Source organism: Haliaeetus leucocephalus, unplaced genomic scaffold, assembly GCF_000737465.1.
Source record: "Haliaeetus leucocephalus isolate CR32 unplaced genomic scaffold, Haliaeetus_leucocephalus-4.0 Scaffold217, whole genome shotgun sequence".
Taxonomy (NCBI): Eukaryota; Metazoa; Chordata; class Aves; order Accipitriformes; family Accipitridae; genus Haliaeetus; species Haliaeetus leucocephalus.
The window spans coordinates 9,509,198-9,525,749 of NW_010972653.1; the positions used below are offsets into that span (position 1 = coordinate 9,509,198).

A 16,552-nucleotide genomic window follows, 5' to 3' on the forward strand; every position below is an offset into this window, starting at 1 on the left:
TTTTTGAGAGCAGACTGTGGGAGCTACAGTTAGCGAGCTGGACAGCAAGGAAGGCCAAGTCATTTAGCAGAAGACAGAAAGGACTAACGCTAGTAAAGAAACTACCTCAAGGAGTTTGGTAAAGGATGTTAAATTAGGAAAGGCCACTGATGTGGTTATGGACTCAAGCTGGTTTTGGTCACTGTTGTTGAAATCCTCAGAATTATTTGGCATGTAAAGGCTTCATGCAGAAAGTACTGAAAATAGTCAGTCACTAACATTAAGCATGTCAGGTATCTATAACACCACACTTGGTTTTTTTAATTTTTTTTTTTCCCAAGGAATCCATGTCAGATCTTATATGCTCTATGCAGTAAAGATTACTGCTTTAGCAAAAATTTGCGGTGGCTTTGTAAGAGAAAGTTTTGCCAGTTAACAGGATTGACAGCTCAAGATTTAACAGGCGTTTATTAGGTGAGATCACCAGATAGTTCTGTCATCCCAAAAGCTTAATTTTGCAGGCTATACTATTAATAGGAAGAGTAAGTAATAGTATTGCTGTGACACTGAAGGAATGCCACAGAAAAGCTGAATTTACAATTTAAAACAAACAAAGCAAGCAGGCATTTTCTTCCTTGTGCTCTGTAGACATGGATTACTGATTACTGACAGTAACAAGAGAAGGATCTGTGTGGCATGAGTACTTCCAGTCACCTAACACAGGAGTGTTTGCAAAGCTGCTCAGGCCCATGTCAGTCTAGGGTTAGATCTTTACATCTTCCAAAACATATGTGGTGAGATTCCTTACTTATCATATAAACTTTTAAGGCACGTTATGCAACTGCTTTTCTTCCGGTTTCTATTGTATCAAATCTATTGTTTCATGAACTGCCTCAACTTATTACAGAAGTTCTATATAAAGAAGATGCATCTGCTAAACAGTTTCTTGGACACCCTGTAAAGCACTGGACTGAAGTTTTTACAGAAGACTGTCTTTTTATCATCTGCAATAGTTAAAACATCATTCAACTTTAAAGGCTGGCATCCAACGGAAAGTTAAAAATTGTTTCTTTTTCTATTGCAATACGTTGAGTAAAACTTTGCCCTCAGATCATTAAGCACAAAATATATTTTAAAAATGAACAGCAGAAATACAGAACGACGGATAATTATTACCAGACTGTTAGGAATAGGGCTGGAGCCGGACTTACAAAAAGTATACTAATGTTTATATTAGAGTGTGGTTTTTTTTTCTAATGAGAACAGTCCATGGATGTCCTTCTCTGAAAATACAGCCAGAAAGGGCAACTTTTAAGTGCATAGAAACTGGAATCCTTTCTTGGCAGCCAAGGATCCTCCTACATTTGATGGAGTGAGATAAATGTTTCAGAGTAGAATGAAATGGAAATTGTGCCCCTACCTGTAGCTCAGGTACCTGAGCTTAGTGTGAGAGGTGATGGAGGAGTTCAGTGCCACATTTTCTTCTTTCCTAACACAGAAGGTTAGAAGCTAGACCAGAGACTGCTTTGCATAAGCAGTGCTCTTACACATTCTGCTGAAGCTCTGTCACACGCTAGAAAAACAAAATTCAAGAACTGCAGTAGACCAAAGGGGGTCATTCTTCTGGGAAAGTGGGACATGCTGGGTTCCTGTCTTTGCTCCAAGGACACTCTCACCATCTTTTGAATTGACTGCTTAGTATTAGGTTAAAAATCAGTCCTGGGAGCAGGGATCAGACACTACATTTCTTTCTTTTAGGCAGGTCCTCTTGTATAATATGTACAATAAAGACAGTATATTTTTGCATGACACAAATAACATGGGAAAAAAAAATGTACGGGTCTTACACCACTCTTGTGTTTTCTGCTTCCTAGAGGAGCTTGCGTCCAGTCTAGCTTTTATTGTGGTGACTAGCAAACTTTTTTGGGAGATGTGGTATTGAATCCACTCAAACTGGGAGAGCTTTTACTCTTAGTCTTCCAATTCTTTACCAAGTGACCTACTAAACAATGTATTTTACCTGGGAGATGGGTAGGTGGGGGTGAGCAGGGGAAATGAAGGAGGAAACAGGCAGTTCTTCCCTTGGCTACAAATTATAGCAAGGCAGTCAAAGCAACACTTTATGGGAAGCCTTTTCCTTTCAGGTGTGTATTAGAGCATACCTATTAGATTGGGTCTTTCTGGGAACTTATGTATGAAAACACCCAGTGTCTAGAATCCTTCAAGGCTTAAATGGCAGATAGGTGGAGAGCTACTTAAGGCTGGAGCTGTTTCGGTACACATGGAAGCAGAGCTTTGAACAGTTGATCAGTGTTAGAGTGAGGATGTCTCCCAGGTTTAAGCCACAAGTGAGCATAGGTGTAGTTGTATCACCAAGAGAAATAGAAATATGACTGTTCCTTTCTATACAACATGCCACAGGAGAAGTCCAATCTGAAAGTGATGTAGAAATTGCTGCTGCTATTTGTAAGGTTTTTTTAAAGATGTGATTCATGTTGAAATGTCCATTAAAGATAAGTACGAGTTTAAGAACAAATTCGATTCAATGGCTGGAGGGTCTTCTAACACAGAAGTGGAAAGAATAAGTTCCAAGTGTAAAAGGGAGTACAGGACTTATGCAGGAAAAAAAAAAGAACGCAGAAAGACATAAAGAAATGATTAGGAGGTCAGCATGGGGGTACTGCAGAAAGCAAGTGAAATATGCTGTTAGGATTCCTTCCAGGACAGCAGTAAATGACAAAGTCATGAAAGCTGCAGTCTAGAATCTACATTATGCAGAATCTTTAAAATAACAATTAAAAGGCTTTAAGAAAGAAGGGTAATTTTATAGTACAGCTGATCAGGATCAGGGCTAGACAAAATACCCAGACCACAGGCAACGCAGCACAGTACTGTTCTTTTCTGTTGTTATATTCTCCCCTCCCTAGTATGTAAGCATTTTACTACAGTTCATAATGTGATGTAACTTACTGTGTCTTTATGCCATACCGAGGGAATTTTATATCATTGTCATTAGTAGAATCAGAACTAGATAGACGCAGAGCACTTTTAAAAACCCAGCCAGTAAGTGTAGACTCCCTGAGAGTTTTTATAATATGGAAAACCAGGATTATTAAACTTGACTTGATCTGTGCAAAAGATAGAAAGAGCGATGAGCCAAAATTACTAACTATTTAGAAATGCATAACTAAAAGTAATAGCAGTGTATTCGTAAAAGCAAGAATAACTGTCCTTTGGCAACTGTATGTTTTGCTTGAAATCCAGAAATTGCACATCACTGAGAAGATAGGCAGTGTGACAATAATGTAAACAGTTTATCTGAGTTTTAGGAATGGATTTGATGCAGTTCCATTTAATAAGTTCATTTTGAAATCATAAAACGTAATACAGCACCAGATACAAAGGGACAGAGGGGAAAAGTTCATGTTGGATAGGTTAATTCCCTCGGCTTTTTAGTAGCTCAGATACTTCAGTGTGCAGAAATTTAAGTTAATGAGACAAGAGCCTAAAAATAATCGTACAAAGTAAAATTGGAAGTGAACAATGTTAGGGTGATGTGAGTATGAATCACCTGATGAATACTTGAAGAAAAAAATAAAAACAAAAATAATTTCAGGCAGAAGTAGAGGTATTGACTTTATCTCACGTACATTACTTTCACCAGTGAACTCCAGCAAAACAAGTTCTGAGCTGAACCATACTGAGACCAGACTCAGACTCAGGTTTTAGTTTTGTACAGTGTAAGAAAGATTATCTCTGTATCTACATGTGTGTGTGCATATATTTTGGAAAACTGGCTACTGTGGTTACTGTCTGATTGATCCACTTTGTAGTTTGTTGTTTCTGTGAGGCCAGTTGGAGGAAGAGTTTCAGCAGAGATGTTGTGCACTGAGACTGTGCCGCTGTAGTCAATTTAGGTACTGTGAGGCTGGCTACAAAGCCACTGCCATCATAGCTGGCAGTGATATCTTCAGTTGGAAATATATAGAAATATATGTAAATATGTAGGTGGTTACATTTGTCCAGCGAAAGTTTTCCTTTTATGGGATACAAGCTTTCATCATCAGGACAGATACTCCAGTTCAGATCTGAAAAGCAGTGGGAAATCCCTCATAGAAAAGAGGAGTTGACAATTTCTAAAATGGTGGCACCGTGTGTTCTGTAGGTGGACAGGTAGTTGGAACAGCTTCACTGGAAATATCTTTGCAGATGCAGTAGTGACCGAAAACGTTTTTTAGATCTGTTACCATAGCACATGTTTTCTGCATTTGACAGGTCTCTGATACTCTAATCTCCTTCTTAGACATTTCCAATCTCATAGGCCATCTGTACATGTAATACAGATGGCAAATAAACAGAAGATAATAAAGACTCTTTGTAGCCAGCTGAGAGCTAGCTGCACCATTGAGTCACCATTTTCTCTTTTTTGAGGTCCACTGTGTATGTGTTCTTGACTGAGTGGAGTAGCACGGTTAAAACAATAGGTTCCCGTTTGCCTTACTCGTTCCTTCTGAAGCTACAGTTAACTGTGCTTTCCATTCATCCCAACTTACAGATTCTTCTGCCTTGTTTTCTGTCTCTTCAATAATTGTAATCAAAGACGACATCTATGTGAGTGAATAAAGCAGACCATAGTCCGCCCATTTAATGCTGATTTCAACAGTCACATGACTTGAGCGCATACAACTAAGCTTTTACCTTCCAAAACAGAATCACCACATTCAAACTCCTTTTTGGGAATGGTCCCTAACCGGCATCTCTGCACTGTGTCTGGCCATTGCTGGAAGGATGCTAAGTCACTCAAGTCAAAATCATGCCAGGGCTTCACTAAGAGTGTAGCAGTATGAATAATCACATGCCACTGCTTGGTCTGGTGTTCTGTCCCTGATTAGTTTATACTAGAATGGCTGTAACCAGAGGCAAAGCACCCTTTGTATTTACTTTCTCCTTACTCTATGGAGTATTACTCAGCCTTCCCTGTCATCAAAAGATGGGGAATGAGGGAAATGTAGATGAAGAAGCTGGATGAGGGGATAAGGAAAAAAGGAACAAACCCCCTAACGAAAAGCTTTACATTTCAGCTGAAGTAAAGTCTGGCACTCATGCACACAGAAGTCTTTGTCCTTCTAGATCTCTTGGCACTGAACTCATTGAGGGGTTAGAAAGAGAGACAGGAAGAAGAAATTTCAACAATACTATATTTAGCAGTTCTCTCATCCTTTAAAACACTGGTGATCTGTGCCTCTGTCCCCTCTGCCAGTCAGGTCAGATTATTATCAAAGCACAAACAGGCTTCCTTTGATAATTAAACACAACTAAAAATAAGTAATTAAACTTATAATGGAGATCGAACTCATCCAGTAAGATATAACTCTCTGCATGCAATCACAAGCATCTATCCTATCCAAAGCATCCATACTACCCCATCCACACCAACCTTTCCCTATATAACTTTGTCCGCAACCTAAAGATAGCTCCTTTTAGGAAGCGCCTTCCTTCCTTCCTCCCTGCAATTCCTACTGTGTCATAATAAAGATAGTTGAAGTTCAGCAAGGAGCAATGTGAAAGTTTTGAGTAAAAGCAATTGGGATAGGATTCATCCCATCGATTTAATTTAGAACCGATTAAGAGAAATAGTCACTTTTAGGGAATAAATCAGCCAATCTACTTTAGATACATAAATCACATCCCAGGATGCGTGTTTTTGCCCATTGCCTATAAATGGACTCTAGGTGTCTAGTTCATATGGAGACGTGTTCAATGTGGACATCTGCATTGAGTCAGAGATCTGAACTGAAACAAAACCAGTGAAAAGAGATTATGTATCCCTATAGTAACAGTTTCCAACCTGTCTTTCTCAGAGATCTGTATGTGAGGAAGAAAACAGTAGTTACGAACTGAAAATGTGTTGTTCAGGCTACATCCTTTGCAAAGCATGGAGGATCATGGGGAGGGGTATAGGTAGGGATCACTGTCTCCTAAGCAGCCTTTGGAGAAGCCCCATGAGGAGCTCCATATCAAGAGCTGTCTGAGTGGGTGTTCTCCCATCGGTGCAGCTGGTCCTCTGCTCCCCTGCTGTCTCCCTGCTGTACCTCAGTATCTGGAGAATAGCTTTGGCTTCCTCATTGCCTGCTGCCCTGCTGAGCTGTGGAAACCTCAGAGAAAGCAAGAAACTGCCATAGTCCACTGAGTCATTATAAGGCTATGAGACAGAATATCTCCCCTCCCTCATATAGACTTCCTGGGGAGAAGAAGTAGGATGAAATGAGTACCAGTCATCAGCTACAGCCGTCTCATTATCTGCCCAAACAGAAGTCAGGTTAAAACAGTTAAGGGCTGCCTGAACCTGATTCTCAAAGCAGCATGGACCAGATGGGAATGACTGGCTAAATTGTACTGCCCTTGCAAACCCAGCATATCCACTTCTGATCACAGATATTCTCAGCAAGTTCTTTCTCAAACCTAAACATATGCCTTCATACCAAATATTGCAGATACTGCAAACCAAACAAGCAGGCTTCATACCAACCAGGGACTTTACTTAAAGGGACACCTGTAGGTAACCAAAAAGTATTTTCTGCTCTCTTTCTGGTGGGAAAAAAAAAATCCCCAGCATATTCATTACCTCTTGACTTTTTGGAAATAATGTTTGGTTGTCAGGATGAAAAGACTGGAGATTGTAACCAGAAGGCTGCGGGAAGTGATTATTCTCCTTTATTCAGCACTTACACTATTGTTTGTGGAGACTAGATCCAGTTTTGGGCTCATCAGTAAAAGAAAGCCTTGAAATACTGGAGTCCAGTGGTGAACAACCAAGATGATTAAAGAGCTGGAGTACATGATGTACAATGAGAGACTGAGAAAAAGGAGTTTGTTCACTTGAGGGGGAGAAGGCTGAGGGGAGATCTTACGCTTGTCTTCTGCTACTTATGTGGAGGGTAGAGAGAAAATGAAGGTGTGCAGTGACAGAATAAGAGGCAACAGACACAAGCTGTAACAAAAGAAATTCCATTTAGAAATAAGAAAGTGGTCAAACTGGAACAGATTTCCCAGAGATGCCATGGTATCTCCATCCTGGAAGATATTCAGAACTGGACTGACAGGACAGGGCCCGCAGAATCTGCTCTAAGCTGGCCCCTTTTTTGAGCGAGGGTTGGACCAGATAGCCTCCAGAGGTATCTTCCAACCTCAGCTCCTCCATGGTTCCATGGCACCAGTGCAATGTAGATGGCACATGAGATGCCTTAAGATCAAAGAAAGGCCAGCAGCACCTTGTGGTGAAAAGACAAAATCTTAAATGGAGCATATCGGCTTGAGTCAGAACCTAGATAATTTTTAAGGAGCTGTTGCAGTCTGTCATTTGAAGCAAAATTATCACAGTCATGATCTTGCCAGAGGAGCTGTCACGTATCTTCAGATCCTTTTCCAAAACTGTGCTGATACAGGTAGCTCATAGGGACTTAGGATGGGAAAACATGACTGAGTAACGGATAACCTCTTTTTAAAAAATACGTTGCATCCCCATTCATCTGGATTATCTGATGCTCTCTCTTTTAATCTAAATTCCTGCTTGATTCTGTGATATTAATAGGAATAACCCAAGTAAGAATATCTATATTCTACCAATACTTTATGTGAATATTTGTAGATCAGGACGCTAATCATGCAGGTCTGACATAGGCAGAGGCATAATAACAGATTTTAAGAATGGCATAAGCAAGGAAAAAAAGAGTATTTCAGGGCATTGATTGTATACAAACACCTGTGCATTTTGATGAGAATACACTGATCTGTACAGAAAACTAAATCTTCAAAAATGCTGCTATGCCAAAATAATTTATTAATATTCATTGTTTCTATTTTAAATGTATTTTAATAGCAAAAAGAAAAAAAAAACAAGGAATGCTTTTATATGTCAGTAATCACTCCACAAGAGGAAACAAATTCGGATCTGTGAGGATTCCTTTTAGTCCTTAGAGGGAAAAAAAAAAGTAGTACTTAATTTTTTAGTGAGCAAAACCAGATAAAAAGTGGAACCCATAGAAAATGAAAAGATCAAATGTAACAGGAAAGAAAAATAAAGGCAGAAAAGGCAGAGTAAGACAACAAATTATGTACAGTATTTAAAAGTCTGTATGGGCTTGCTCTGTGGTCCTTGCTCATACTTTATAATACTGAATCCTACTGTGACGTGCTGTGTTCTTTAGCTCAGACCTTCCTTGCCATGCTTAATGACTTCTGCTCTTCATTTATTTTACTTTAAGCCTTGGTTACTAGTTGAATACTATAATTATTGTGAGAGAGTCTAAACAGTAAATCCCAGTATTATAACTATTACAAGTAGGTGTAGCAGGCTGAGGGGGAGGAGTGAAAAAAAATTAGATATAGTGGAATAATTAGAGTGCATCAGGTAAATAAGCGAACAGTTATCTTTTTCTTTTGACTTTCATTAGGTAATATTAGGTCCATAAAGGAATCAACTACTGTAAAAACAAATTGCTTGGGTCTTTACCTAAAGTACTTACAGTGTAAAAGAACTTCAGGAACTTTTGCAGAGATGAAGAAAGAATTGCACATGGTCAACTTCAGTGTTCAGTGCGTCCCTCAAATAGGCATATTCAAAGCCTTGGGCTCTGATGCGAATCCCGTGCAATACAAGTGTTCAGGCTTCTAGAGACCTTGCTTAGGCCCTCGGAGAGTTATATGTGTTCTCTATTTCTTCAGTGGGGAGTGGAGAAGTTGTTGAGGGCTCACTAAGTTTTCCACCTCTTCCGTTTCCTTACTCATAAGATTTTCCCAGAGGAGAAGGCAATGTACAGACAGCCCCCTGTCCCATACGATGCTGTAACTTTCTAAGATTTGGGATTCATGTCTTGCTAAATTTTTCTCATAGGCCAGCTATCATAGGTTGTAATGTGGAGCTGTATGCATGTACCTCACTTTACAGCTTAGAGGGAGAAAAATGGTGATGTAGTAGCACTTAGGAATTGACAAGTGGCAGTAGCAAGAGCAGTGAAGTGTTTTAAAACAGGTAATGCTGCCTGGATAATGAAACCATCCGTCTGGGCAGGAAGTCTGTATGACTACGTACAGGTTCAGCTTGTTAGCCATCATGTTTTCCCGTGCTTGGGAGAAAGTGAGTAATTTGATACACGGACCACAGATTTAGAAAGTCTTGTTTCTGAAGTCTTTGGCCTTTGGTAGGAATGTATCTGCTATTACTGAAGTATCATTGCCTCTCTCTGCAGAATCTCTCAAACTAAATGCTGTATATTTTCCTTTTCAAAAAGAAGGTGCTGTTTTGCATGACTCCCTACACTAAAAACAGCAAGCCATTTCTTCTGCCAAGAAATTGTTTAAATATGGTTGTAATAGGAACAAAGGGAGGAAATAATCAAGGACGTAGAGGCTGTAGTCCTTATTCTCCAGTGACTCCTGCTATGACATGGAAAGAGTCACTCAACTTCTCTGTGTCTCAATTTCCCATCTGTAAAATGGGGTTAAAATACCTACCTCACAGGGGTGTTGTGAGGCTTTTTAAAATAATGTTTGTAAAGTGCTTTGAGATCCTTGGATGAAAGGTGCAATAAGAAATCAAATTTTTCACTTTTTGTAGTGCAATACAAGAGTGCACTTCTGTTGAGATGGCTAAAGGCTTCCAGCTCTTTATAGCTATTCCACGTACTCTTCACTATAATTTCCCTCCTGTCATTTGTTACATCTGCTGGGAGTTAAAAAGAACAAATTTTGCAATCAAGAATATCTAAATTGTCATAGTATTGTGCAGATGAGGGCTAAAATAATCTGATGTTCTTTTTAAACTGTGTTGCATATTCCTTGTCTATGCAACCCTAAAGCTAACAGAAAAAGGATATATGATAACTTCGTGTGCTCTTCACGTAAACTGGCTAACTTGTGTCTTTTTGAGACAAACTCAGCCTCTTCACGAAATAAAAAAACTGCAGTTTGGGTCAGTGGTTACAAAACTTATGTAGGGGGTAGAGTAGGTGTTTTAGTCCTGTATGTTTTGCAGTCATTTATCAAAGAGCCATTAAACAGCATAGTGTCAAGGTAGTTACTGAGTTAAAGGTTAAATCTTAGGAGTTGTAGAAATGTGAAATGAAAGCATGATTAGATTTTACAGAGCTGAATCAAAGAAAAGGCACATAGGTTCACGTAGAGCTGCTAGGCTAACATACTTTCCAGAAGACCCTTAACTAATTCACAAACTAATTCAGTACTTAAAATTTCAGTTTAATAAACAGGTGACACAAGTGCTTCGCTGGAGCAGGCTCAGCATCCAACAGACTGTTATTGAGAAGATGACATAGTATACATAAATATACTTTTCATTAAAATTAATTGCTGCATGGAGATAAGAAACATGAGCAAAATAGTTGTTAAAGGAAGCAGATAGAACAAAAGGACAAAAATTAAAAGAGGAGGAATGAAACTTGATTAAAATATTTTGTTTTCCTGCCTCTCTCATTTGGGATTCATGCTTTACACTTTCTTCTCTTCCACCACCTTTTTTTCTTCTCCTTTTTAGGACTGAAGAGGCAGGAGAACTCAAAAGGGTATAACCAAACAAACAGAATAAAAAATATTATAGTTACAGCTTTCACCCAGCTTTACCTACTCAAAAGGAATTTACATGTCTTCACTCATACACTATGTGATTCATGTTTTGATTTTTCACTGTTGTGGAGGCAAAGTATAACTTATTCCTCCCATTGGTGATCATTTACATGACTCTTATTCTTGTACAAACAAACACAAAACCCCTTTATTAAAAAACAAACCCTGAAGCTTCTCAAATTTCAAAAGTTGGCCTGGAATAGTCACTGCATACCTGAAGAGTTCTCTGGATGGCTTGAGAAAACATGTTTTTCCCCTACTCTTTATTTCAGTATCCTGTTAGAGCTAGATTTGGACTGATTTCACCAGTGTTTGTAGATATCTCATCCTAAAGTTGAAGGCACTGGCAATTTTGGAGCTATAGCTCACTGCTTCTTTAATTACTTTGATGTTCCTTCTGCTACATCTGACTGCCCATCAGACATAGTTACAAGAAGCATCCCACAAAAGCAGCAGTTTCTACTGAACAATCTTCTTGGCATCAGGTTTTATCCTTAATATTTAAGTTAATGTGGGATTTTTTTGTACATTTCACTTTAGAAAATTATTGTTAGTGTATTAAAACTTCTGTTTTTCAAATAGCACAAACTAATTATCCAGTAATCCTTAACTGCCTACTTCTATGCAGTCATTCAAGATGGAAATTTTTCAAATAGGAAGTGTTAAGTGGCATCCCTTACTTTTACACTGAAAATCTGATACTCTGATACACTTAATTTTTGAGGGACTGAAACGTAAATATGAATTATGATTACCCTGAGAACAACAGTAACTAAAATAAAACCACCTTTGATGATAAATAGGCAACCCACTATTGACTTGGAATATCTTGTCATGTAAAAATAACCACACATCCTTCCCTATTAATTATCTTCCCACTGTATTCAAGTAGATTATATATATTATATAATATTTTAGCAATAGAACATTTTTTCCCCTAGACGTAGCCTAGTCATCTACCAGTTCTGCTGCTTAACTACAGCCTACTATCATCCCAGGATCCCTAACCACTGTGTAGAAGGAATACTATCTTGTGGCTGAAATATTAATTATTGTGCTGTTGAGCTTTGTATTTAAAACTCTGATTTATTATCTTGTCCACTAACTAAAAATTATTTTTATCAAAAATGATTTCCTATCATCAAAATGTTAGTGTACAAGCCACCTGCTACCTGAAATTTCCCACTTTGGTTGGTTTAACCCAAAACATAAAAGTCACACTTTAGAAAATGCTACGTATTTAGGTGTATCAGTGTTGAAAATACATCAGAGCTGAAAAGATGCTATCAGAATTTGATGGACTAGCTCTTGAGCAGGTGTTAATTGTCCTAGCTCTACTGGTTTCTTTCAATTTGCACCAGCTGAAAAACTAGCCTAGCACATCAATGTAATGACAGATTTAGGAACTTTCTATTCCAGTTGTGATGCAAAACATTTAAATATTGCTCGAGTAGCCGATTATCAAAACATAATTTATGAGATGTTCATTAGTAAATAACGATGAATGTATATGTGTTTTAAGAATGGGTCTAAGAATGACATAACTTCTGAGTGAACATGAGATATCAGAAAATGCTCTCTGGATGATATTCATCTGACCAAATATGGATATATTTAAGGTAGGCATCTAGTCTGAGTCCCTTTGTTGTCAATGAAGAGAAACAGGCATGTCTGGTAGTTATTAATTTTATTCTCAAGCAGATATCTTAACCAGATCAGGTGGACTGTATCTTTAAAGTGTCTGCTTCTCTTACTGACTGAGGACGGGAACACGGAATAGCTTACTCAGGTATAGATGCCTGCCTTGCTCATGTCTAAAGTTAGGTGAGATGAATCTCACCCTCAGGGCCTCACATTGGCTCCATCTTATTAAGTTGTCCCGCTGTTATTCAACAGTTACTAAAACAAAGCTAAGTAAAATGTGGTAACTCTGCACCATTATGTTACAATACACAGGACAGTAGATAACAGCCCTATCATACATGTATGACCATGTAATTTGGGCTAGCGTATTGACTTAAAATTACATTGTGCATATAATTGCTTCTATCTTCCTTTCATGTAACAGCTCTTCTAAAATTCTTACTTCTCCACAGTTTGCGTAGTTAAACTGAGAGACCTTGATTTCTACTGATTGATCCACTAAGTAAAATGCCATTTTGATCTTTGCATATAGTTATTGGTTATCTAGTGTTGATGGTGTGTATGGTGTTAAAAAATTGACAATTTCCTGCTTGGTGTATATTCTTTCTCTTTTGGTGAATGGTGTTCATCAGTAAGAGAATAAATCCAGTAGTACTCACTCCTTTGCCATCTACCATATTTACAGGAAATAGAGGAGTGAGAAAAGTTGGAAACATAGGCAATTACGTCTTATTAGTAATATGATTGTAATAAATCCCATAAAACTGTAAATATAGAAATGTAAGGAGAAACATAAGTATTTATGCCATAATATTTAGCAGCGGTAGTAATTAGCATTTTGATTGCCTTTTTCTTATCGGTTCTGTGAAAGAAATTCATGTGAATAGCAAATAAACAAAAATAGCCTGATGGACTATAGAGAAATGCACTTCACATGGGCCTTAGTGTTATAGAATTGCTGTATGATTAACAATATTTGACATGCAGTTTGTTTTCTGTCCGTGCGATTGCAACAACAGTTCCAATTGTAGCCACTTTTTTCTTTTCTTTTCCTTTTTCTTTCTTTCTTTGTTTCTTTCTTTGTTTCTGTTTTTTATGCAGAAGACCATCAAATGAATTGTCACAATACTCGAATAATGCAAGACACAGAAAAAGACGATAACAATAATGATGAGTATGATAATTACGATGAACTGGTGGCCAAGTCATTGTTAAATCTTGGCAAAATTGCAGAGGATGCAGCATACAGAGCCAGGACAGAATCAGAAATGAACAGCAATACATCTAATAGTCTGGAAGATGATAGTGACAAAAATGAAAATATTGGTCGGAAAAGTGAGCTGAGTTTAGATTTAGACAGTGATGTTGTTAGGGAAACAGTGGACTCCCTTAAATTATTAGCACAAGGACATGGTGTAGTGCTTTCAGAAAACATTAATGACAGAAATTATGCAGACAATACTTCACAGCAAGATAATAGGAATATGAACTTTGTAATGCTAGGGAAGCCTGTGAACAATGGACTTACAGAAAAAATGGTGGAGGAGAGTGATGAAGAGGTGTGTCTCAGCAGTTTGGAGTGCTTAAGGAACCAGTGTTTTGATCTGGCTAGGAAACTCAGTGAGACAAACCCGCAGGAAAGAAGTCAACAGCAAAACATGAACACTCGTCAGCATGTCAGGCAAGAAGATGACTTCCAAGGAAGAACACCAGACCGGAATTACTCTGATATGATGAACCTAATGAGGCTTGAAGAACAGTTGAGCCCCAGATCTAGGACTTTTTCTAGCTGTGCAAAGGAGGATGGTTGTCACGAAAGAGACGATGATACCACCTCTATTACTTCAGATAGGTCTGAAGAAGTGTTTGATATGACAAAAGGTAACTTAACCCTGCTTGAGAAAGCAATTGCTTTGGAAACTGAGAGAGCAAAAGCCATGAGAGAAAAAATGGCAGTGGAAGCTGGAAGGAGGGATAATATGAGATCATTTGAGGAACAGTCTCCAAGACACCTTTCTGGAGATGACAGGAAGCCTAAACCCAGTGACGGCCATGTCAAAAAGCCATATTATGGTAAAGGTAATATTTCTATATACCGTATGTTATGTCATGAGAAAGTGTGAGCTAACATGTTAAGTTTTGCATAGATTTCTGAAATGCAGTTATTAATTCCACGAAATGGGAACTTTATTTAAATTGTAGTAGTATGACATGATTGTAAAATAGCATCATGCTGCGATTATAAAATAAAAGAATTCATTCTGCAGTGTTAGAAATATGTACAGTATTTCAGTGAATATCATTTGGCTAAATTAAAAAAATAACTTTTCAGGGAAACAAAACAATTAAGAGATCATGTTGAAAGAGGCAAAGATTTTTCTCAAGTTTGTAATATATTTTATAGTAATAATTAAAAAACAAGAGAATTACATTGCAAACTATATTGGAGAGTGGAGTTTTATGTAGCAGGTAGTCAATCAGCTATGAAGTGCATATTTTACAGATTGGATTGGGTAGGTGGCATTGTGACTTATAAAATTATCATCAAATGACAGTTATTGATGAAGCCTCTCCCATCTAAAATGTAGAATTGCCTGATAGAAATTGAACAGTATAAGAATGACCGATAACATAAGATAGGGGCAGTGACTGCACATTAATTATCTTAAGATAGTAAGGTAATGGAAACCATTTGCTATGCAAGGCATGGTGTGGCCTGGGCTGAGATCAATAGCAATTTCTTTCTTATGTGCATTCCACTTCACTGGTTTCATTCCATTGTGGAAACAGTTAAGGTGCTGCCTTGACCATAATTCAATACAAAAGAAAAGAAAAGAAAAAAAAAAAAAAAAGAACAGACAAAAGGTTACCTTTAGAATGCCTTTTAATTTACGGGATTATCATGGTGATGGTGTGTTTATATTACCACACCCCTCTTTAACATGTCTACATCTGTACATGTAGGGCCGTGTTATATAAAGTGTTCAATACCTCCTGAGACTCATTGAACACCCCTGATTCCCATTGACTTTAGTGGAAGTTGAGGACGTGGTATTTCTTGGGAGATGCTAAGCAGGGACTGGGTTCATCTTATATTTGTTGTAAAAATACTTGGTTTCCTTTCTACAACTGAGATGGTGGGCATTTTTCTCCTTTTTATAAATCCCTGTTTTGAAAAAGTAATACCCTCAGATCTACCTGTGACATTCAGGTAGGCAGACAACATCCTGGTCCAAGAAAGGTTTTGATCTTTTTTTACAAGCCTTACAGACAAGTAATGACCAGTCTTTTAGAAAAGCATGGAAATTACTGATGTCAAACACTCTTCTGCAATGTATTTTAGTGAAGTTTTGTTTGTTTTAAACACAAATATATGGTCCAGTGAGTGCTGTAGTAACTTTGTGTATTTGGGGAAGACAACTTTATTCAGTTAGTGTATTACTGCATAGCCATGTGGATGTTGTGCTAAATGTTGTTCGCATCTGACCTATTGTAGGTACATTTCCCTTTGAATATATGTCTCTGATAAAACCACAGAAAACATGGCAAACCAATATTAATTTTTGAACAGCTTTTTAATTCTGGTGTTGTCCAGCACTTCCAGTCTATGTATGCCTGGAAAAGCATTTACGCATACAGATCTGCTGTCTCCTATAATTTCTGACAGTAACAGAAGTATGGCCTTCCTATTTCAGTAAATTCTAGAGCTTCTTTGAACCATCCTTTCTTAGGAGCTGCAGGCTGAATTGATAACAGGTCCAAACCCCAGCCAGGGACTAAATATTGTGGTAGTTTGGACCAAGACACTTTGTGGAGTGGATTGTTCTACATTTTTTTAATAAAGGAAGAAAGAAACAATTATTTCTTCCTTACTTGAAAAAACATAGGAACATTCTGGTAGTTGTTGAGAGAGGAAGCTTTAAGTAAGACAATTTCTTATATCATTTGTTCTCCACTCACACATTACCTTCCAAATACTCCTGGGAGAGAGAGCCACAGAGGTGTATGATATGGTTAAGTGGCGACTTTTTGGGTACACAAGTTTGCAGTGAGAACTACTTTCTGGCTTCAGGAGTTCTGCTTTCAGAGATCACAGAAACAACTGTTAAGGGACCACTAATCATTTTTTCCCCTGCCATTTAAAGCCTTCTAAACAGACTTTCTTCTGAAATTTATGAATTTTAAAACCTTTTGAATCCTCTGACAACCTTCACTCAGGCAATACTCCCATTCTGGCAAGGAGTGAGGAAAGGTTACAGAATTAAATAAAACTATGCAGTATTTCTCCCAA

General features: G+C 38.0%; 1 protein-coding gene across 2 annotated transcripts in view; it reads left to right on the forward strand.

The window, feature by feature from the left end:
• Positions 1-16,552, forward strand: part of MYT1L (myelin transcription factor 1-like) — a 307,041-nt gene that overhangs the window by 208,241 nt on the left and 82,248 nt on the right. The window contains exon 7 of one of the 2 annotated variants that reach the window (XM_010566718.1): positions 13,363-14,340. In XM_010566718.1, the coding sequence (XP_010565020.1) occupies positions 13,363-14,340 (978 nt within the window). The remainder of the gene's footprint in view (positions 1-13,362; positions 14,341-16,552) is intronic. The other variant, XM_010566719.1, reaches the window with a different exon arrangement.